At 41.0% G+C, this 21364-nt stretch overlaps 7 protein-coding genes across 10 annotated transcripts; 2 read left to right on the top strand and 5 right to left on the bottom strand.

Annotated features, from left to right (window-relative positions):
* Positions 1-70: 70 nt before the first annotated feature.
* On the bottom strand, positions 71-4222 carry LOC6568114. Its single transcript, XM_001994903.3, has 7 exons — positions 2957-4222; positions 2237-2883; positions 1970-2161; positions 1336-1911; positions 771-1277; positions 541-711; positions 71-471 (listed from the first exon to the last, which is right to left on the bottom strand). The coding sequence occupies exons 1-7, from the start codon at positions 4184-4186 to the stop codon at positions 321-323; spliced, it is 3474 nt and encodes a 1157-aa protein (XP_001994939.2). The 5' UTR covers positions 4187-4222; the 3' UTR covers positions 71-320.
* A 204-nt stretch (positions 4223-4426) lies between these two features.
* On the bottom strand, positions 4427-6446 carry LOC6568115 (pyruvate kinase). Its single transcript, XM_001994904.3, has 2 exons — positions 6267-6446; positions 4427-6200 (listed from the first exon to the last, which is right to left on the bottom strand). The coding sequence occupies exons 1-2, from the start codon at positions 6351-6353 to the stop codon at positions 4554-4556; spliced, it is 1734 nt and encodes a 577-aa protein (XP_001994940.3). The 5' UTR covers positions 6354-6446; the 3' UTR covers positions 4427-4553.
* A 66-nt stretch (positions 6447-6512) lies between these two features.
* On the bottom strand, positions 6513-10985 carry LOC6568116 (pyruvate kinase). 2 transcript variants are annotated; one of them, XM_032740819.2, is made up of 4 exons: positions 10902-10985; positions 7103-8498; positions 6882-7038; positions 6513-6816 (listed from the first exon to the last, which is right to left on the bottom strand). In XM_032740819.2, the coding sequence occupies exons 2-4, from the start codon at positions 8475-8477 to the stop codon at positions 6804-6806; spliced, it is 1545 nt and encodes a 514-aa protein (XP_032596710.1). In that variant the 5' UTR covers positions 8478-8498; positions 10902-10985; the 3' UTR covers positions 6513-6803. The 2 variants fall into 2 exon arrangements, with proteins under 2 accessions (XP_032596710.1, XP_001994941.1); XM_001994905.3 differs by lacking the exon at positions 10902-10985 and adding an exon at positions 9063-9340.
* Positions 10986-11175: 190 nt separating this feature from the next.
* LOC6568117 lies at positions 11176-14606 on the bottom strand. 3 transcript variants are annotated; one of them, XM_032740592.2, is made up of 6 exons: positions 13909-14558; positions 12517-13765; positions 12077-12399; positions 11837-12015; positions 11582-11784; positions 11176-11526 (listed from the first exon to the last, which is right to left on the bottom strand). In XM_032740592.2, the coding sequence occupies exons 1-6, from the start codon at positions 14503-14505 to the stop codon at positions 11366-11368; spliced, it is 2712 nt and encodes a 903-aa protein (XP_032596483.2). In that variant the 5' UTR covers positions 14506-14558; the 3' UTR covers positions 11176-11365. The 3 variants fall into 3 exon arrangements, with proteins under 3 accessions (XP_032596483.2, XP_032596482.2, XP_001994942.3); XM_032740591.2 differs by having other exon boundaries at positions 12077-12811; positions 12929-13765; XM_001994906.3 differs by having other exon boundaries at positions 12077-13765; positions 13909-14606.
* A 329-nt stretch (positions 14607-14935) lies between these two features.
* On the top strand, positions 14936-15605 carry LOC116805856 (putative OPA3-like protein CG13603). The gene is made up of 3 exons (XM_032740698.1): positions 14936-15083; positions 15146-15314; positions 15375-15605. The coding sequence occupies exons 1-3, from the start codon at positions 14948-14950 to the stop codon at positions 15532-15534; spliced, it is 465 nt and encodes a 154-aa protein (XP_032596589.1). The 5' UTR covers positions 14936-14947; the 3' UTR covers positions 15535-15605.
* Positions 15606-15789: 184 nt separating this feature from the next.
* Positions 15790-17602, top strand: LOC6568120 (putative OPA3-like protein CG13603). Its single transcript, XM_001994909.3, has 5 exons — positions 15790-16054; positions 16124-16295; positions 16381-16607; positions 16678-16989; positions 17051-17602. The coding sequence occupies exons 3-5, from the start codon at positions 16466-16468 to the stop codon at positions 17362-17364; spliced, it is 768 nt and encodes a 255-aa protein (XP_001994945.1). The 5' UTR covers positions 15790-16054; positions 16124-16295; positions 16381-16465; the 3' UTR covers positions 17365-17602.
* On the bottom strand, positions 17522-19580 carry LOC6568121 (nucleoporin Ndc1). Its single transcript, XM_001994910.2, has 2 exons — positions 19043-19580; positions 17522-18978 (listed from the first exon to the last, which is right to left on the bottom strand). The coding sequence occupies exons 1-2, from the start codon at positions 19435-19437 to the stop codon at positions 17637-17639; spliced, it is 1737 nt and encodes a 578-aa protein (XP_001994946.1). The 5' UTR covers positions 19438-19580; the 3' UTR covers positions 17522-17636.
* Between the last annotated feature and the right edge of the window lie 1784 nt (positions 19581-21364).

Raw genomic sequence — 21364 nt, 5'->3', positions numbered from 1 at the left:
TGTTCGTTTTATCGAAATACAAAAGATACATGTACAGAAAGATACATTTTGAAACTAAATTTTAATTCACATATTCACATATAATAAACTATAAGTGGACATATAAATAAATATTTTTTTACAAAACCAAAATCCACCTTCTCAGCGATACATATTTAAGCTTTTCGAAAGCCAAAAATCTCATATTTTATATGCATATAAAGTTTATTTGAATGAAGGTATTAAAAAAAATTGGTTCTACACAAAAATCCCTTTGCAGTATGTGATTTTCTACGATTCACATGTTGAGCGATAAAGATGTTCGTCGCTGCACTCCAATATTATTTCTTTGAATGCTGTTTACAGTATTCCCAAATAAATAATGAGCCTGTAACGTGCACGTTTAAGGAACGCACCACTCCAAATTGTGGAATCTCGACAGCAAAATCCAATAATGCAATTAAATCCACTGGAATACCATGTTTCTCATGTCTATAAGGAAATTGAAACTCATTATTACCACTCGTGAGAAACTGAAGCTAAATAAAAAAAAAGACTTACCCTAACAACAAAATGCATTTCTCAGGAAATTTAAAATCTGTAAAACTGATGCTTTGCGCCGTTTGTTCAGCACCCACAACTTTATATCCCAGCGATTGTTTTTCGATTAAAAATTCGGCAAGTGCAGTAGGCTTAACTTCAGCAATATTTAAGGTCTTCTCGGCGGTCATACTGAAAGAGAAGGTAAACTGATCATAGTTGGATCAAATATATATATACATTGATTATACCTTAAATTCGTAAAGTCACTTTTATCCGCGAGTGACTTGGCAGCTAAAATCAATGTCTTGACACCCAGTACCTCACAGGTTCGTGCTAAGCCACCAAGATTTGGTAACTTATCTATTAAAGAAGCTACCACTATCATCTCCTGTTCACGGTGTTTTCCGTCCGCTTTATCTAATTCCATATAGGGATATATATCGTTTACAGGATTCATTTTTCTCTGAACATTTAAATTTGCTGTATCTGCCAGCACTCCATGGACATTTGTTGATGAATTCCTTTTCGATTTAAATGCAGTTCGCGTCTCCTCTATGACTTTATCATTAAACCTTATGTTAAAGTTGACATATTCGTCGAATGGCGTATTTGTCATATACAAAATATTATCAGCAGCAGATTGAGATATTACCGTCGGTAATAATAGGCGAGTTTCTTTTTGCAAGTCATGCAACTTAGATCCCAAAGTAATTTCAATGCTCGTCTTTACTGTATTAAGTATAGGACATTCAATACTGGAAATATTTCAATTAGTTTCATATTAATTAAATATATATACACATCCATATATACCTGCTTTCTTCAGATTTCACTGCAAGTCTATGAAGAACCAACTGAGCGAGAAGACGTGTCTGATAATGTGCTCCCATTGTGTGGGGCAAAATTAAACTGACGATTTCTTGCAAATGTTGAAATTCAATATTTTTCCAATTGATCACGCAATAAATGTGAACGACAGAAATGATCGACACCTGCTGGCTGGGCTTGAGCGAAGCCAGCGACTGCATTCGATCCAACAATGTAGTCACGCTGGGCATCAGCTGAGCAACGAGACACTCGTAAATGTAACTGATGTTTAGCTGATCATTGGGCGCCAGCACTGCTGTCCACATTTCATCGGACCATTTGATTTTACCTTGCATCGTTAACAATGCCTTAGCAATGCGTATTTTGATTCTATGCTCTTTGCAATTTTCAAAATAACGCGGTTTCTTTTCTGTTAACTCTTTGTTGATGCGCAGCAACTCATCACATATATCACTTACTTTACCGTCTGATTGGTGTGTAACAAAATCAATACATTGAGCTCGGTATACTACATCATTGTATACATCACCGAGAATTTTGTTGACATAAGCTGCTTCGATGCTGTGAAGTGATATAATATATATAAGTTTATAGTTATTTGTTATGATAGCTAACTTACCGAGCATCTCCTGTGCTGGTATCGCCATCAAGAATGCCGTTAACGACTATAGAATTGGGCAATATTTTCGCTTTCATTAAAATGCCCAGAATTAGAGACCAATCTTTTATGATTATAAGAATATCCTCCAAAAGTTTCTCATTTTCGTCATCGTTCAAATTTTTGGCTGCATATTGAAGAAGGGCCACAGCGCTAGACAATTTAAAAAGTATGTATTTACTTAATTATATGTGATTATAGTAGGATGTATTTGATGTGGCGGCTTACATGACTGAACTATGTATATCATTCTTCATTATGGCCACAAATTTTGCAAGCATATTTGTAATGTCTGGAAGTGGTGAGTCAATTGTTTCTAATAGCATTGCAAGATGATTATGCGTTTTTCGTGTGCCATGTTCTAGAAGATCGATCGGCTGCAATTTTAGTTCTTTCAGTTGACTCCAGCTTTTCAGATGCATCTGAACGAACCAGTCAACACAGTGCTCCATCACATAGGATTTCTCGTCTTTAGTTTGACAGTTAAGTTGTTGCATTAAATGTTGCTGTAATTCCCTAATATGTGCGCCTTTTTGAAAATATTCGATATTCACATTATACTGATTTGTATAGAACTCCAAGTTCGATTCCAAGTTAGCTCTACGAGACAGTGGTAAAAAGCGGCCCCAACCGTGTCGATCCTTTGGCAAATAATTTAATAATTTGATAAACTCATTTACGAAATCACTTTGGCATGTATCTCCGAAAATAATATCGTAGCAACGTTTGCTAAAGTAAACGATCTCCTTTATATTGTCGCAATTTTTAATTTTTCTGATCAAGCGATTGGTGTCCGAGTAGAAATCATCGCTTGCGTTGAAAAGTGTCTCAATGAAAATCAGATAATCGGCCAGTGTCAGGCTTTCGATGGTGTCCTGTAAAAATGTAATGAAAATAATAAAAAAAGAATGTTTTGTTTTTCTTTTACATTAATAATAAGAAAATCACCTCTAATAGCAGAAATACGCATTTGTTGCAGTTCATCCGTATTTTCGAATTTCTCAACGTGCGAACTCGTGAGCTGAGTTTGAGCAACACGTTTTTGTTGTAGGATGCAACTTGCAGCGTCTTCGTCTCAGTGCAATGGAGTAGCCAAAAGTGCAGTGGTACCGAGACCCATGGCACCGTAACCAATGCTTCTAAGAATCGTTGAGTGTCGGCCGGCGAAATGAATTTTTCCACATCTAATGCGGGCAGCACGTTACATTCGACATTGTACAGTTGTGTTCTATTTGTGGCTGCTAGGAATTCGGCCAGCAGATTGAGGCGCAACAATTTAGCCACGTCAAAGTGCTTAAAAAAATACGATAATGTCCAGCGCAGCACCAATATATTGTTATCTTGCAAGAGTTTGACATACAAGATGCGTAACCAGCTTAGCCATTCGTCGCCCTGATTACTGGACGCAATACGGGGCAACAGTGTGCCGAGCGTTGGCAGCACCAAATGCGATTGTTGCTCCTCAAGGGTCTCCATTATGGTGACATAGGAAGACCAGTGAGTCTCGCGGCACTTGAGACTGTCGAGCACGAGTGTGCTTAGAGTAGTTGTGGCTTCTGCATTTGCCGTCAGCATTATCATTTGGAGTTTTCTCATAAGAAAGTGAGCCGACTTGCGATGCTCGCGCAACTCCGATTGCAGCAGGGTTTTTATGACGGTGTACAGCTCGATGGAGCATGCGCATTCTGCGCTCAATTCACGAACAAAATCATCGAAAAGCTGCACGAGGATTTGGGCAGCATACGGCTGACGTTCGCTGCTTAGACTTAGCGACCAGAGCTGGCGCAGCAGGAATTTGCCATCGATGCGCGGGTACTTGCGCAGATGGATTTGCACACAAACGAGCACATTGGCCACCAGCTGACGGCGCAGACCATGTGTACCGCTATCGTCGTCATCTCTTCTGTCGGCGATCACAACCGAAATGAGCTTGTGAAATATTTTCGGTCCGAATTTCACATTATACTTGTTGTTGCTTTGCAGCAAGTTGTAAATGCACTGCAGCACACGCTTAAGGGACAATTCACTGTCCTTGTGCAAATCAATCAAATCGTAGAGCAGCTCATCGAGTTCGGCTATTTCACCCAGTAAATTTTGATTTTGTATATATGTATCGACCGCCTGCACAACGGCATGCGTTGTTGTCGCAGTTGTTGCTTTTGTTGAGGGCAATGACATTTTAATGTGTTTAACGATTGCAGCTAACTAAAAACTATCTATAAATTGCTTAGCAATTCTACGTTTTGAATTCGTTATTTCACAACCAAGCATAAATATTTTCTATTTATCGATAATTATTGAGTCAGCTTCAATAGTTTAACAGCTGATCTGAACTCGACAATCTGGCAACGTTGCAATTACATTCGAGCAGTTTTTAATAACGGTTTGAAAGTTTTTCATTCTAACGTACAAAAGAAATTTAAGATAAGGAGATGCTTTTTATTAAACAATAATATTTAAAAATGTAGACATTTAAAATCTGATTTCTGTCAATGCCAATTTTATTTCTTTTTCCAAATGGGTTTAACCCTGTGATTTCATTTGATCAGGATTTTTTAAAGCAATTTGTGATTTTTGCAGAGCACTTTGCTTTTATTGCGGCCGTTTCCTTGCATTTTGTTTCCTGAGATTTTTGCTTCATGTGGAGGAGTCGGAAAGAGATCTTATCTGCCTTTAAGGCATTTACAGACATCACTTTAAGCGTCTGGTCGACATTTATAATTTTCAGTTTGGCCATTTGTTCTAAACTCATTGTCAGAATACGGGCAAAATCGATGCAACCATTCGCCATTGCCTCAGGAACAAGCGGACAGACACCGCGATAAAGTACCGATTGCCTGGCTACCCTCGGATTACCCGTAACAAAGACAATCGGACACCTTGGGCGAAACTGACTTATCAATTGAGCCATTAACGGACATGGACTGACTATAACTATGGCATTCGCTCGACTCAAAGATGCGATTTCAGTGATGCCCAAAGTAATCGCCGATAAGTTATCTGACGTTGATGACTGTACCACGGTCTTCATCTCATTTTGCATCTGCTCGTACCATAGGACAGACTCAACCTTTGAACATAGATCCGTCATGCATCTGACGCACTCCACGGGATACATGCCCTTGGCTGTTTCACCGGACAGCATTACACAGTCGGCGCCATCGAATATGGCATTGCCAACATCTGAAGCCTCGGATCGAGTTGGTCGCGGATTATCCTCCATGGAAGCTAGCATCTGGGTGGCACAGATAACTGGCTTGCCCATCTTGTTACATTTCGCAATTATGCATTTTTGGGCCAGTACGACTTGCTCGGTGGAAATTTCGATTCCAAGATCACCACGAGCCACCATAACACCATCTGAAGCGGCGATGATGCTGTCAATATTTTGCAGACCCTGTTGGTTCTCAATTTTTGATATGATCTTTATATGCTTTCCAACGGTCCCCAGAATTTTACGAATTTCATCGATGGCCGTAGCGTCACGAATGAAAGAGGTAAAGATCATGTCCACATCTTGCTCAACGCCAAACTTCAGATCCAATTTATCTCTCTCTGAAATGCTGGGCAAATCAACGGGTGTACCAGGCAAATTAACACCTTTGCGCGAACCGAGTTTTCCGCCATTCACCACCTCGCAGACAATCTGGTTGCCGGTGACTTGCAGCACCCGCATTGATATAAGTCCGTCGTCGATGTATATTATATTTTCCGGCTTAATAATCAGGCTGAGTTTTTCATAGTCAACGTATATCATGTTCTTGTTGCCTTTGTTCTCCACGCTCTTATCGGTAGTTAACTTGATTTTATCGCCCCGCTTGAGTACAATTATAGCCGTATCGCTGCCCTCATTTTGACCTGTGCGTATCTCTGGCCCCTTGGTGTCCAATGCAATGGCCACTGGCTTGTGCACCCCCATCTTATGCGTATAGCAATCGATAGCCTTGCGCGCCGCTTGTATCGTCCTGCAGTGGTATTCGTGCGTTCCGTGCGAGAAATTTAGGCGCACCACTCGCATCCCTGCCTCGATTAGCTTCACGATTGTCTCCGGCTTATTGGTAGCAGGACCAATTGTGCAAATGATTCCGCTCAGCGCATAATCTAAGGTGGGCGCATTAAACTGCAATCGGGATTTGTAGTCCAATTGTGAGGCAAAGGGACCACGATCAAGCTGCACCACCGGTTGTGAGGCCTGCATGTTTGGTCAGTTAACATATATACAATACACAAAAGATTACACAACAAGCAGGTCGCTCACAATTTTGGCATTCTTAGAGTAGCTAGCGGTATCTCGAGGCACCATCCATGGTGACAAACGACATGCACTCCGCACAATGTACGTCATGATTAGCGATTTTTTCAGCCAATAACGAAAATTAATACGATTACAAATTTTGTAAGGCCTGACAAATTAATTTGAACTTAAAACCAATACTATATTTCGAGAAATCTAATCAAATTTCATAAATATGCACCCGACTCGCACAAATGTGTCTAACGCTTATTTATTTGTATACATATATGGATTAGTTTTTATTATTCCTTGTTGCTATAAAGAACGCTATGTTTAACAATGATACATTATTTCTTTATGTGTGTGTTTGTGTTAAGGGCCCCACGCCTGGGAGCTCCAACTGTGGCGCTTTGGCAGCGGTTAGATGTTTCCAATTTCGATTTACTGATAGTCCGTATATATTTTGTTGAGAATTTTGTAATAAATTAACTTGGTTAATAACAATAATTGATGCAAGCATAAAGCGCTTAGAACGCTTTCACTGCGGTACAGCGATCAGGTTTATTCGACGGTTCTGTAAGATGTAATACTAGATTAGTCAGATCTCTCTCTCTCTCTCTCTTTATTTAGATTACTTACACAATACGAATGGTGTTGGTGAAGCCGGATCCCTGCTTCCAGCCGGTAACAATGACAACAGAATCCCCAGTTTTGATGAAGCCGTTCTTCTTGCCCACCTGCAAACCGAACTGGACACGCAAATCGACATCCTTCAGCCAATCGGGCTGAGCAGCTTCTGCAAAAATTCGATTACTTATTAAATGATGCCCATGAGCTGTAGCAGTTGAGATGTGACTTACCCTTGTAAATGAGTGGAACCAGGCCACGGTACAGGTGAGCCTGACGAGCGGTTTGCGGGAAACGCGTAACGGCAATAATGGGGCAACGTGGGCGATATTTGCTCACCAGGAAGGCGGACTTGCCGCTGGTGGTGATCACCACAATGGCAGCTGCCTTGGCTTTGTTGGCCGCCTCGACGGCAGCAATTGCCGCCGCATGTGGAGCATCCAAAGTATTTGCAGAGGCGCCACGAACTAAATCGGTAAACAGATTCTGATGCCACAGAGCAGCTTCAGCCTCCTTGCAGGTCTTGGCCATGGTCAGCACACACTCCAGCGGATATTCGCCCTTGGCTGTCTCGCCAGACAACATGACACAGTCGGCGCCATCGAGCACTGCATTGGCCACATCAGAGATTTCGGCACGCGTGGGACGCGGCTTCTTCACCATGGACTCCAGCATCTGGGTGGCGCAAATAACTGGTTTGCCAGCCTTGTTGCAACGTGCAATCATTGCCTTCTGAGCGAGGAACACCTTCTCGGCGGGTATCTCAATGCCCAGATCACCACGGGCAACCATGATGCCATCACCAGCCTCAATAATTTCGTCCAGATTGTGCATGCCCTGTTGGTTCTCAATCTTGGAGATGATCTTGATGTTCTTGCCCTTCTCGCCCAGCACATTGCGAATTTCTGTCAGAGCGGCAGCATTGCGAATGAAAGAAGCAAAGACCATGTCCACATCCTGTTCTACGCCGAAGAGCAAGTCAGACTTGTCCTTCTCGGACACAGCGGGCAAATCGACGGGGACGCCGGGCAGATTGACACCCTTGCGGGAGCCGAGTGCACCACCGTTCTCCACCTCGCAGACAACGGTGTCCTTGCTTACTTCGCGCACCACCAGCGAGATGAGACCATCGTCGACAAAGACACGATTGCCCGGTTTAACAACGTTGACGATGTTCACATAGTCCACATAGATTACCTCCGGGGAGCCATTCTCAAGGAAATCCTTGTTGGTGGACAACTTGATGGTATCGCCCTTCTTTAGATCAATCTCAGCTGTACCGCTGCCGGCAATGAGACCAGTACGGATTTCAGGACCCTTGGTATCCAAAGCAATGGCAACGGGATGCTCGTAGCCCAACTTGGCCGAATAGTTCTTGACAGCCGTACGCACATTGGCCACTGTCTCGGCGTGATATTCGTGCGATCCGTGCGAAAAATTCATACGGGCCACATTCATGCCGGTGGCAATCATCTTCTCCAACATCTCGACGCTGCGCGATGCGGGGCCAATGGTGCACACAATGCCGGACAGACGCACATGGGGAACGGGCGAGTCGAACTGCAGGCGGCACATGTGTTCCAATTGGGTATCAGCTCCGGCAGCCATGTTTTGCGGTACTTCGTTGGGCTGCGATAAAAATTGAATAGATTATTATGTAGCATACGATTGCCAATTGCCAAAAATAATTATCATTGTTAATGAGGTGGACAACCAAAACAAAAAAACTAAAAGAAAAAACAAAAAAAAAATAACAATTGTTGGCTTCAGCGGTTTATGGTTTATTATATCGATATATCCAACCCACTCCCACATAAGGTAAACAGAGTGAGCACATGAGCTGAAACCCAAACGCACGAGAGAGGAGAATAAGCCAAAGAGAGCGAGAGTGGGAGAACTACATATGTTCTGATGAAAGACTGATAGATAGGAAAGATTTTCGCATCGGCAACTGCGCTGCAACGTCGAAGGTCACAGAATATGCAATTGCAGCAAAAAGCTCAAAAAAAACCGTTGCATAATTATCATTTTCGCAAAGAAGCAAAATGTAAAGAAAACTTCTACAGTTTTCATATAGACTTGATGTGAGGTACATTGAGTGACTACATATAAATATCTTCATAGATATTTAGCGCAATAAATTTGACATTGACTTTGACAGTGGGCTGTATACCCCGGCTGGCTGGATTTTACCTTTAGCGTCGGAGCCTCGTCATAAATGGATACGTTAACCATTTTGTTGCCTAATTGCTGAAGGCTGTACAAGTTACGAGAATTATATTTAGAATATTGACCGACACGGATACGGATATGCACAAAACAGTGAGTTGCGAAGCGTTGCACGGCAAGAATTTTTGCGTTGAAAACCTAAGCACACTGGGGTTTTTCACACAACAGCACACAATGCTCGACTGCCGTTCACTGCGAGTTTTGGTGGAAAATTTTGGCAAGGCATTCAGAATATCGGTAATGCAATGAACAAATGAGAGCAAAACCACGAGACTCTGTTGAAAACGGGGAAAAAAATGAACAGAGAAAGAGAACGGCAAACAGAAAAGAGTCCGTCAGCGGCAACAGGCCACCCCTAAAAGCCACCCAAGCACGATAATGATGAGAGACATTACGACAAAAATTTATCGAAAAACTGTGCGGAAAGCTTGGGAGTTATCTGTCGCTGCCGTTGCCTGCCTAGCATGAATATTGCGATTAACTCAGTCGGTTTCGCAAATGAGTTCAACAAATCTTGGGACTGTTGCCAGTGTAAACAAAAAAACACTGATCGTCAGCTGTTTGTTGAAGAATATATATATATATATATATATATATATATATATATATATACGTACGTATGCGTAATACATTTTCTAATTATCAGCTTTTAAAAACACACAGCAAGACGCCGACAATGACGTGTGGAACCTTGAAATCTTGTTATCTTTGGGGTTGTCGATAATTAAATACCCTCTAATTCAAAGAGTACAATTAATCTTTCAACTGATACGTTTTGCCAAATTATCTTGAGCTACTCGCCGGCATTCAAATAGAAGAATAGAACAACATATGAGTATATGAGGATCTAAGATATGTCCACAGTTCGTCACATAATGGGAATACAATTTGAAAGGGTATTTTAATCTCAGTGCAGAAAAGAGAGGCGTACAGCACGCATGCTCACTCATTCACTCTCACGCCTTTCACACGAAGAGAATGCGTTCGACGCCAGCTGCGGGGGTGCCTACCTTGTGACAGACACAAGAGCGGCGGCAAAGCTTTTGCTTCGAGTGCTTTTCCTAATCTAGATAACAACAACCAAAAGTTCTCTTTAGGTGAAAGTGCTTGCGCTTTTATCCATTTCCAAAGGCTGTTAGTCTCTGCCCTTGAACCTTGCACGAAGGTTATTGTCACAATATTTTGGAATAGTAAACCAAAATATGCATTCCATTAAAAAAATCAAGCAAAAAGCATGCAATTTCAAGAAAAAAGCCGGCGAATTATCATTAGCATTGTAAAGCATATCAACACGTTGTTGGACGTCCTCAATTTTATAAGCAAAAATACATTTTGTATGTGTTTGCGTTCATTTTTTTGTTCTTCAAATGTAATTGCGATAATAATTTCGATTTGATTTAAATATATATTTATATATTTATATATATATATATAGCACTTGGTGATTACTATTGCATTTTCTTATGGCGTGTTTGCTTTATATGTGGACAAGCTTTTGTATGGAATGACTTCTATTTCACCTTTACATCTTTTTTACCCGCGTATTAACCGGCCGCACAAGTGTGTGTGTGTACTGCTATACGTATGTATGTATAAAAGTGACTGGATTGTTCTATTCTCACGGTGTGGGCAAATCGCTTCCATCATCAACAAAAAAAAAAAAACAACAATGTTACCATATTTGCGAAACGAGCACTTACAGTTACGCACTGAAGTCATCATTCTTCATGGATGACTTGTATGTATTCACTAGGTGTACTTATGCAGTATGATAATAGACAACTTAAAAATGTATATATTTACCTTCACTGAGTATGAAAAGTAACGATTGGGTATAGATGTATTGTTACTCCTGTTTTGGAATAAATTTATTTTAAATGCACAGGCTGGGAATACACCAAACACAGATTACGAGTTGCGAGTTGCGGGCGATCTGTTTTGCGACTAAGAACTTTTTTCGATACGCCAAAACAGAAAGTTTAAAGAAATTCGATATCGAAATGCATGTCTTTTTATCGATATATTGTAGTAGTTGTGGCGGTACGTTTCAACTATCGATATTTGAAAATGCATGTTATTATGATTGATACCTATTAGAATCCGAATTTATTAGCAAATATTATCTACAACATTTGTATAAAAACTTGTACAAAATCGAAATTGCATATTGTCATAATTAGTTGGAGGTGCAATTACATTAGTCACAATAAATGTTAACTGTTTCAAATCAAAAAGACATTAAAACCTCAAGTGAAAAGGGAACTGTATCACATCATTTTAGCAAGTCCTTCTATCAAGCTATCGCACTTAATCAAGGCGATATCGGTATGTGGTCTATAGTTAACACTATCAATGTGCAAAAGGCTGTTCATTTGCAGTTTTTTTTCCAAAAAGTTGATCTGGTCCGTAGTCGGTCGATGTGGCATGTCTGAGAATTATGTTTAAAATATTTGTATTACCATAATTCATTATAATCAATTTACCTTCAATCAGGCAAACGCTGGTAAAGCAGGGCACTGTCAAGTCAGCTGGATAACGGCGAATGTCCTGCTCGGTGACAAAGGCCACATTGGTAAAGTCCAGAAACATTACGTTGTATGTACAATCTAGCTGATTTTGTATTATTCTGATCACTCGGGCACGATACCAAACATCTTCAAATTTTGCAATAACGTATTCCCTTATCCTACAATATACAGTAGAATAATATATTTCAAATTTGACTTTAATCCACTTACATCGGTCTGTAGGGCTGTGAGTCCTTGAATTCGGACAAGCGAGAATGCAGATCGGAGAAGTCGCGTGCATTATTGCTGTCGAAACTGCCAAAGATGCCTCGTGAAACGTTCGCATTATCCACAATGAAAATATCGAGTCCCCCATTAGATTGGCTGGTGAGGCGCTTAAATTCAAAGGGCTGAAGATACAAATTTTAAATGGTATTTGAACGATTTGACATTTGATATAAGGCTACGTACTGGAATTAATACAGGTTCCACATCAGGTTTAGTCGTATTATTTGTGGGGATTTTCGGTTCGCTTACAATAATTGGCGTAACAGGAGGCATAGAAACAAATGCTTTTGCTGGACTTTTCTTTGTTTCAGCCTGAACTCTAGAGGTTGCTTCTCGTGCTAAAACTGAAGTTGGAATAGTTTCAATGGCACCCAAATTTAATAGCCCATTCGCTTTGGGCTTCGATTCAGAGCTTATTGATTCATTATCCAATTTGATTTTATTGGCATCTGCGATATTTCCTGTTTTAGAAGTCTGCTCGTTGCTGGCCACAGTAGTTTGATCCTTTTGCAAATTGGATATTTCAGAGCTTATTGATTCTTTATCTAATTTGATTTTATTGGCATCTGCGATATTTTGTGTTTTAGAAGTCTGCTCGTTGCTGGCCACAGTAGTTTGATCATTTTTCAACATAAGTTGCAAATTGGTTATTTCTGAGCTTCTTGATTCTTTATCCAATTTGATTTCATTGGCATTTGAGATATTTTCTGTTTTGGCAATCTGCTCGTGTTTGGCCTTTGTTAACAGAAGTTGCAAATTTTCTATTTCTGATTTGCTTTTAATCGAATTATTAAACGGCACACTCGCTTTGGGCTTCGTTTCAGAGCTTATTAATTGTTTATCCAATTTGATTTCATTGGCATCTGCGATATTTTCTGTTTTAGAAGTCTGCTCGTTGCTGGCCACAGTAGTTTGATCCTTTTGCAAATTGGTTATTTCAGAGCTTATTGATTCTTTATCTAATTTGATTTTATTGGCATCTGCGATATTTTGTGTTTTAGAAGTCTGCTCGTTGCTGGCCACAGTAGTTTGATCCTTTTTCAACATAAGTTGCAAATTGGTTATTTCTGAGCTTCTTGATTCTTTATCCAATTTGATTTCATTGGCATTTGAGATATTTTCGGTTTTGGCAATCTGCTCGTGTTTGGCCTTTTTCAACATAAGTTGCAAGTTTGCTATTTCTGATTTGATTTTATTCGAATTATTAAATGGCACACTCGCTTTGGGCTTCGTTTCAGATCTTATTGATTCTTTATCCAATTTGATTTCAATAACTTCTGACATCCTTTCTGTTTTGGCAATCTGCGCATGGTTGGCAACAGTAGTGCGATCCATTATCATTTCAGGTTTGTGTTCAGCCGAATTTAGGTACGGATCAACGGATATTTCTGTTACATCAGCAGCCCTTTTGGGATCAGGATTGTTCTTGGTATGCTGTGTGGGTTTCGTAGAATGTGTACTATAAGCCTGTGCATTCGAACAGAAATCGCGTATTTGTTCATTCATCGATTTATGCGTCTCTACATGCAGCAGTTCAACATTCCAGCCATTGATATTGGTTAGTATAAATTTTTTACCATCGAAATGCTTGAGAAAATTGTTGATGTGTTCGGTAAGTTTATTGTTGGACACATCCTTTATCTGCACCTCCAAGTTGTGGCAAGGCAGCTCCAAGAGTTCGCTACTAATCTCGCGCATTTCAGCTATATTTGAAGCATTCATCATGCCTAGATCGATGAAGTGAAGTCGACTAGTTGAATAAGGTTTACCCACAATTTTAACGCGCTGGAAGAGCCCATTGTATTTGGCCAGCGCGAGGCCACCAGGGATTAATTTCTTCAATTTTGGCTGATTCTTGCCTAATAAATTCACCTAGCATAAGTTATACATTAGTAAATGTTTTTAACAAATGATCAGAAATAATTTCATATTTATATCGAAAATACATGCATGCATATATGAAAAATCAACTCATTAAAGATGCCACAAGGATTGTGGCATCTACACACACATACCTTCTGACAAATTTCCAAATGAGCTTTCTCAGCAGTTTCGCTGGCGTCGCGTATAAAACAGCGATTCGGCCATCGAAATCCAGTGACATAAACAATGCTATTATTTAGAGGCATGGCCACATGGGCATAAGTGGGTTTGAATGGAATTTCCTTTGAAGTAATGTTATTTGAGCTGCTGTTGTTGTTATTCTTATTATCACCAATTGGTATTGGTGGCTGAGTGGCAGACGTATTATTCATCACTGTATTTCTGTTGATTTTGCTCTTATCGCATTCTGACACAGTTCCGTTTGTGGCAAGTTCAATATTCGATTTTTGAGCTGACTGCGCATTTGCTGCAGCGAGGCTGCTTGGGGCAGCTGCGTCAGAGGAAATTAGCGCATATGTGGAATTGATATTGGAAAAGACAGAGCACCCCTTGGGACGCACCAAGGCTGGAATTGAGAAGCATATATACCGATGACTAGGCCAATCCTTCAGCTGGCATATTTTTGTGCAATAGAAGTCGCCACAGCGATGGCAAACGAGATTTGTTTTCGTTGAACAAAACACACAGTATCCGTCCGGACTCAGGCTTAAGTTATTAATATTCGCCATTTTTTGTCGATTTCTTTTTTTGTCTAATTTTTCTCATAAAATTGTAAAACCACACTGCATGCCGCTCTCGACTCAATTCAAGTGTCCAAAACTAAAGAACTAGGGATGTTAGATTCGTATAATCGAAACGGAACTGACAGCTCCGATATCTTGAACGATAAGTCGTAATAAATTATCGGCACTTTTATAGCTCAAGCTTGTTTTCTTTGCGACACTGCCATTTCAAATTGTACATTTTGCTTGCACAACTGTAAAATAACTTGCAATGTTTTTTTAATGACATATATATATGTACATATATATATTTATGTATTGATTTAAATATAGTAAATGCAATCAATACTGTGTCGGATGGATATATATTATATTGCAAGAGTGTATCGACTTTTCCTTCACTAATTGTTGTAACAGTCATTGTTGAACACAAATTGTAAGTTTTACCATGGTTTCATTTCCTCTTGCAAAACTAGGTATGCTAGCTGTCAGGCAAATAAGTAAACCCATTGTCAAAGTAATTAAGCAAACTGCCGAAACAAATCAAACATTTAGAGCATATCTAGTTAATCCAATAGCGCAAAGTAAGTAGCATCAAACTTATTTAAGTGTAATATTATGAATTAGAGAAGGGTCTGAACCTTAGCCTACCATTGGATTGGGGTAAGATCTAAAATGTGGATGATAGGCATGAGCCAACCGAAGTATGTGCCACCATTAAACAAATCCATGGCTATTGAGACTGGCAGTAACCTAATCGGTGAGATATGCCTATTTACAGTTTGTGCCAGCTTGATTTCACTGGAGTTTTTACGGTAAATAAGCCAATACCAATCTGTCAAGGTGCTAACTAATAATACATGTTGTTTATTTAGCCAATCGAAAAATGATCAGATTAAAAATAATAAACAAAAGGAAGAGAAGGAAAAACTGATAAAAGAGATTGAAGTATTGCAAGATCGTGTTATGGCTCAGACTAATGAAATTTATAGTCTTAAAGCCAAGTTGTATCAATTGCATAGGGTTCTGAATTAAAAACGTATAAACACCAAGTAAATATGTGTAAATACCTTATCCAATAGATTTTTTGTTAATAATTCAATTGGCAAGTGTATGAATAAGATTTATTGTCATATGCACAAATAAACCGTGTTTTTTTTATTTTGTGTGACTTTGCATTTATTGCCAAAACCCAACAAAATACGTATTCAGCTGGCTTTCTGAAAATTTTCTGTTAAAAAAACATGGTAATCGGTGTATTTCCTATTGGAAAAATAGCCGTTTTGGGCATTAAGCAAATTACCACTCCGCTTAGCCTAGGGTTCAAACAGATTGCGAAACGTAACTTATTATTTAAAAATTATATTTGCGCTCCGGCTGGTCAATTGCTAAACTCTTTGGAGACAAGATGTAAAATAAAAATGTTGGGACTTCCGCAACCCAAACGGATTCCTCGCCTCCCAGAAAAAAACGCCACTGAGATGGGCGCAAACATTTTAAGCGAGCTTTTTGTGATTCTGTTAGGCCTATCTCTGATATTTTACGAGGTCTCAAGGTAAGCGAACACAAAAGTGTATGACGATAGGAAAAAAAAAATGTAAAAGTTGATGTATTAATGTTAAAGGCAAGCTATCAAGGATCAGAAGAAAAATGTCAATCTCAAAATTAAAGAAGAGAGGCTACAATCGGATATCTCTGAGCTAATCCATCAGCTTGACTGGCAGGAAAAACAAATACAAATAATGCACCACCAATTAACTGAATACAACGGAAGGGTTCATCATAAAACTTAATAGGTATATACATATACATACATTTTATTAACTTTGAATATTTTCAAGTAGTGCACATATCGTCTATCGTCCACGCTGAAAAAAACAGCTGTTCGATTGCTTTTATTTGTCGCCAGCCCTGGTTGCCTTAGTTTTTCCGTGCTGAGGTTTTGTAATACAAAACAGCTTAAGAGATGGTTATTGGAGTGTTTCCCGCTGCCAAGCTTGGTGCGCTGGCCATCAAACAGATTAGCAAGCCCATTGCTAATGTGCTGAAATCCAATGCCAAGTCGAGTCCATTCTTCAGGAAATACATATGCATACCGCCGGCGCAGTGTAAGTCGAATTCCTTTTGGCATTTTGACGATGATTCAAATAATTAAATACATTTCGCCTGCCGACACAGTTTACAATTGGGTGGAGGTCAAGACCAAGATGTGGGCGCTGAATCTTGGCCGCCCAGTTACAGTGCCGCCCCTAACCGAAGCCATGGCCATTGAGCTGGGCGCCAATCTGTTGGGCGAATTCATTATCTTTTCCATTGGTGCCGGCCTTTTAATATTCGAGTACTCCCGTCAAAGCATCAAGGAGTCCAAAAAGAACGAGGCCATGCAAATGGAACAGATGCGTCTGACCAACACACTGACGGAAATGAACTTTCGTCTGGAGCGTCAGGATGCGCAGATACGTGAAATGACACGCGTTCTGGCGGATCTAGGTGTGTTCTCTTAAAGCTCTCTATATTTATGTCCATGAATTTACCCACTTTATGTGATTAGATTCGCGTAACATATTCCGATGGCACAACGAGCCGCTGCAAGAGTATGTACCATTTGACCCCGATACGCCCGATCAGAGTGCCAGCGCTAGAAATCCAAAAACCTACGAGGGTTTCTATGACCCCACAGGCGGTATGGCATTTCGTGCCCTCAACTTTCTGCAAACACAAATTTTTATTGATGGCCGCGATCGAAAGGGCAAACAGGCGCAGCAGCAGATGGAGGAGCTGGCCATCGAGCTGGAGAGATCACTGGGCGAGGCTGTGAAAAAAATCGAGGCGCCAGCGGCAGCAACTGCAGCAGCAAAGCAATGACGAGTCCGTGAACTAGAGCAGAATGTGGCGCTGCTGATGTACGCGGTGGCATTAGAGGAGCAATAGGCGGATCTGGAGCTGATTACTGCTTGAGATGTAACAAATTAATTTATGTATATGTTTAATACCAGATACCATATAGTTAGGTAAAAAGTCATTTGTACATGATGTAATTGTATTTATTAATTTGTATTGTTACCAAAACGAAAGAACAACTAAAGAAGGATGCTTAACATATGTGCTTAGTCGATGATGATGAGTTGGGTGAGTTGCTATCCGTGACAGATAAAGGCCTGCAGCTGGCGCAGCTCCTCGCCATTGGGAATCACTTCGCCCAGATAGTCATGGAACGATATGCAGATGTTGTAAAGACTGCGACGGATTGCGCCGCGCAGAACAATGTAGTTGCTGCTGTGGCTCGGTCGCAAACTGGGCAACGCGCTGTGCAGCTTGTCCAGTTCGCATTTGAGGCGGTGCAGCGCCCTGATGATAGCCGTCAAGTCATCCTGGACAACGCCATAGCGATCCTGTTTTATCGATGCGACGCATAGATGTGCCAGCGCCTGTGTCAGCCAGATCACGTGCAGCGCATTGTCCACTAGAAACACCGTCTTGGCCCCATCCGACTCGGCAAAGAGGTACACGATGCCTGGTAGGCGTGGCAAAAGCCCCAGAAACATTGTCTCCAGCTTGATAAAGGCGCGTTCGCACCGATTGGGCACGTGGCGTACACTGTCCGTGGCATCCCATTGCTGGGTGGGCTCAGCGCTAGCCGGACGAATGCCATGCAACTGATTGTATTGGCGGATCAGCAGCTTTTCAGTTCGCAATGGACCCTTTTTGTCGATGAACGCTGCAGTCGTTGCCAGATGTGATTCGTTGCCCTTAATCAAACTGATGTGTTGCATGGATTCGATTAACTCTTCAGTAAAAGTGGCTACAATGCTGAGACATTGGTCGCATAGCGCACGCCAATTGGCTGGATGATTGCCGGGTTCCGTAAGCTGAAAGATTTCCAGGCGAATTGTCGAATTGTTGCACAGCGCATGCTCGTACAGAAACCTGGCGGCCAAACACTGAGCCACATACATATCGAAGAGCCCCAGCACGGAAGCCACGGTTAGCTCCTGTTCACTGGCATTGGCCGACATCCGGCTGCGGGCAATGACCAGCGGCAGCCGCTCGGATAGGAGCACATGATTAAAGCGCTGCATGAGATGCATGTTGCTCACGATTTGAGTGGTTAGCAGCCAGGCATAGAACAGCAGTCGTCCATTGCTGGCCACGTCCAAGATGCCCAGGAGGCGATCGTCTGCGTCCACACCAATCAGATGAGTCAGTCTGTGCCGCACCAAACCACCAAATAGCCAGAAGCCAATCGAATAGACCAACGTGACCCACAAAGATTTAAGTGGAGATTTTAGCAGGGTTTCGTATAGCACCCCGCGCAGATTCTCGATGCGCTTCTGTTCAATAATGGGGAACTCCATGGCCACCTCTTGACGCATATAGTTGGCGGCAAAATAATAACAGCCGCTGGTAATGCCCATGCCCAGCAAGAACACATGGTAGCTATTCAGGCAGTCCTGTCCAAAGGATTTGTACACCAAGTGACTAAATGAAATAAACGGTGGGTTTTAGTATCAGATATATGGATGCATATATGTGGATGATATACCGATAATCCGTGTGCAGATATGTCGTATATAGCCAGGCAGTCAGATAGCCGACGAACACATGGGCGATGAGGAACAGAAGCTTACGTGGTCCATGGTGGATCAGCCAGCGGTAGCGTGTGGGGCAATAGCGACGCTCCGAGAGGCGCTGCTTGGAGAGTGTGATCACGTAGAAGGCGACGGCGACAATGAGCGGCATGCTCGCGAGCCATGGATAGCAGCTGCACACCTGTCGCAGAGAGTCAGCCGCCCAATCCAGCGGATGCCAAAGTTGAAAGTTGACGCACAATAAAAGTGTGATCAGCATCACAAGCTGAACGCCCACGCTGAGGAGGCCGGCGTGAATGCAACGGCTAAACAGCAGCTGTCTGCACATCAATATGGCCGCGCTGGACATTGTTACGGTCTTCTAACAACACCAATTAGTATATTCTACCAAATGAATCCTCAATCAAGACACAATTGGAGTTAAAAGTTCTTAAAATGTATTTGCCGGCTACGCGCGCATTGTTGTTACACATGTCAGGGCTGCAATCGATACCGATAGACCTGAATCGTATGCACATTTACAATGTGTAGAAATCGCATGTTAAATTTAAATTTCATAGAATCAAATTTAAACGATTTTTCATTGGTTTACTAATTGATTTGCTTAACAATATTGTTTATATTTGTGTAAATGTTTTTGCTGACAATCTACATCTAAATCCAATCCGAAGGCAGGAATTCGTGTGACACTTCTAGTAGTATTAATTCTTGATTATTATTTGTATCTAGTTAAAAATTATTGAGTAAACATGAGAAAAACATCATATTATAATTGATGTCTAAATGTCAGTTAACATTTCATAGCACGTAACTTGAAACGTAGCTCACGTAAGCGTAACGTAAGCGCTAAACGAGCAACGTATCATTAATGTCATATCGATAGTATTGCCAGGAATGTGTTTGATTATAGTCGTGTTTATGATATCGATGTGTGTGTGTGCTTTTCACATCCCTAGTTTCTACTAGTGAATGGAATTTTGGGCAGTCGAAAAATTCCAAAAACAAATGCGCGCACAGGCAAAAGTGAAGTAGTTAGCATAATTTAGATTCGTAAATGGTTCTGAAAATCAAAGCTTATGCTTCAATACGAGCGCACTTGGCACCCTTCAAGGTGAACAAAAACAAAAAAAAATAAAAAATCCATAGTTGAGTAAAAATTTCGTGTGCGAGAGTAGAAAATCGCGAGTCGAGTGTCGAATCGTCGAATCGTTGTTCGCTCGGATGTTTGTCGAATGTTGCGTGAATAAAGCCAAAGCCAACGAATGAAATCGTTGTAATTAATTCCCATTTAATTGCTGTTTGTGCATAATAAAGTTAAATCAACGTTGTGTCAAAACTCATTTCAAATATGCTCATAACTTGCTCTTCAATACACACAACCAATTGAATGTGTGTATGCGTATATATATATATATATTTATTTGTATATTATATGAGTGTGTGTGTGAAGTAAGTGCAGCAGCTGCCAAAAAAAAAAGAAAAAAGCGCATGTTAAATGCAGATAAGCATTTGAGGTCACTCTACGTATTATAATTGTGTGTGCGAGTGCATATGTGTGTGCGTCTGCGTGTGTGTGTGTGAGTGTGTGTTGTGTACGCTTGTTTCTGTTGGCTGTATTCTTATTATGATCATTAGAGCATAACTCGAGGGCAGGTGATGTCCACACATGAGCAGACAGGCAGGCAGACAGACAGTCGCACGCATTAATTATGTGCATATCATTTAAATGCATGCACAACATGGATATTCAGCAATTTATCCACATACACACATTAAAAAGTGACAACAACAACAATAATAATAAAAATAATAATAACAACAAGCAAGAGTCGCGTCTGGCAAATTGTTCTGCTTTACGCGCATAATAAGTATTTAGGCTGAACAAATTTTTGTACATAAAACAAAACGATTCGTTGAGTTTGAACGTTGCTCTACCTCCGCACCCCACCCCACCCCACACCATTCCATCCTACCTCGTCTACTCTTTAGCCTTTGTCGTTATTGTCTGTGCTGCTGGCGACTGCGACTGCGACGTCGGCGGCTGCTTCATGCTCCATTCACCTACATTTATGCGTTGTGCGCTCTTCTCTCTCTCTCTCTGCCTGTGTCTCTGCCTGTGCCTCTGCCTCTGTCAGCGAGCAACGTTCGTTTTCTGAATTCCAAATGAAGTCATGAGCAGCAAGCAGATTGTATAAAAAGCAACAGCAGCAGCAACAACAACAAGAAAATCAGCAGCAAGACAACAATACAAAAGTCGTTGTCGTCTTATTACAACA

Source organism: Drosophila grimshawi, unplaced genomic scaffold, assembly GCF_018153295.1.
Source record: "Drosophila grimshawi isolate 15287-2541.00 unplaced genomic scaffold, ASM1815329v1 contig_311, whole genome shotgun sequence".
NCBI classification, from domain to species: Eukaryota; Metazoa; Arthropoda; class Insecta; order Diptera; family Drosophilidae; genus Drosophila; species Drosophila grimshawi.
The sequence above is the reverse complement of the archived record's forward strand: the minus strand, read 5'-3'. Positions and strand labels throughout refer to the sequence as shown.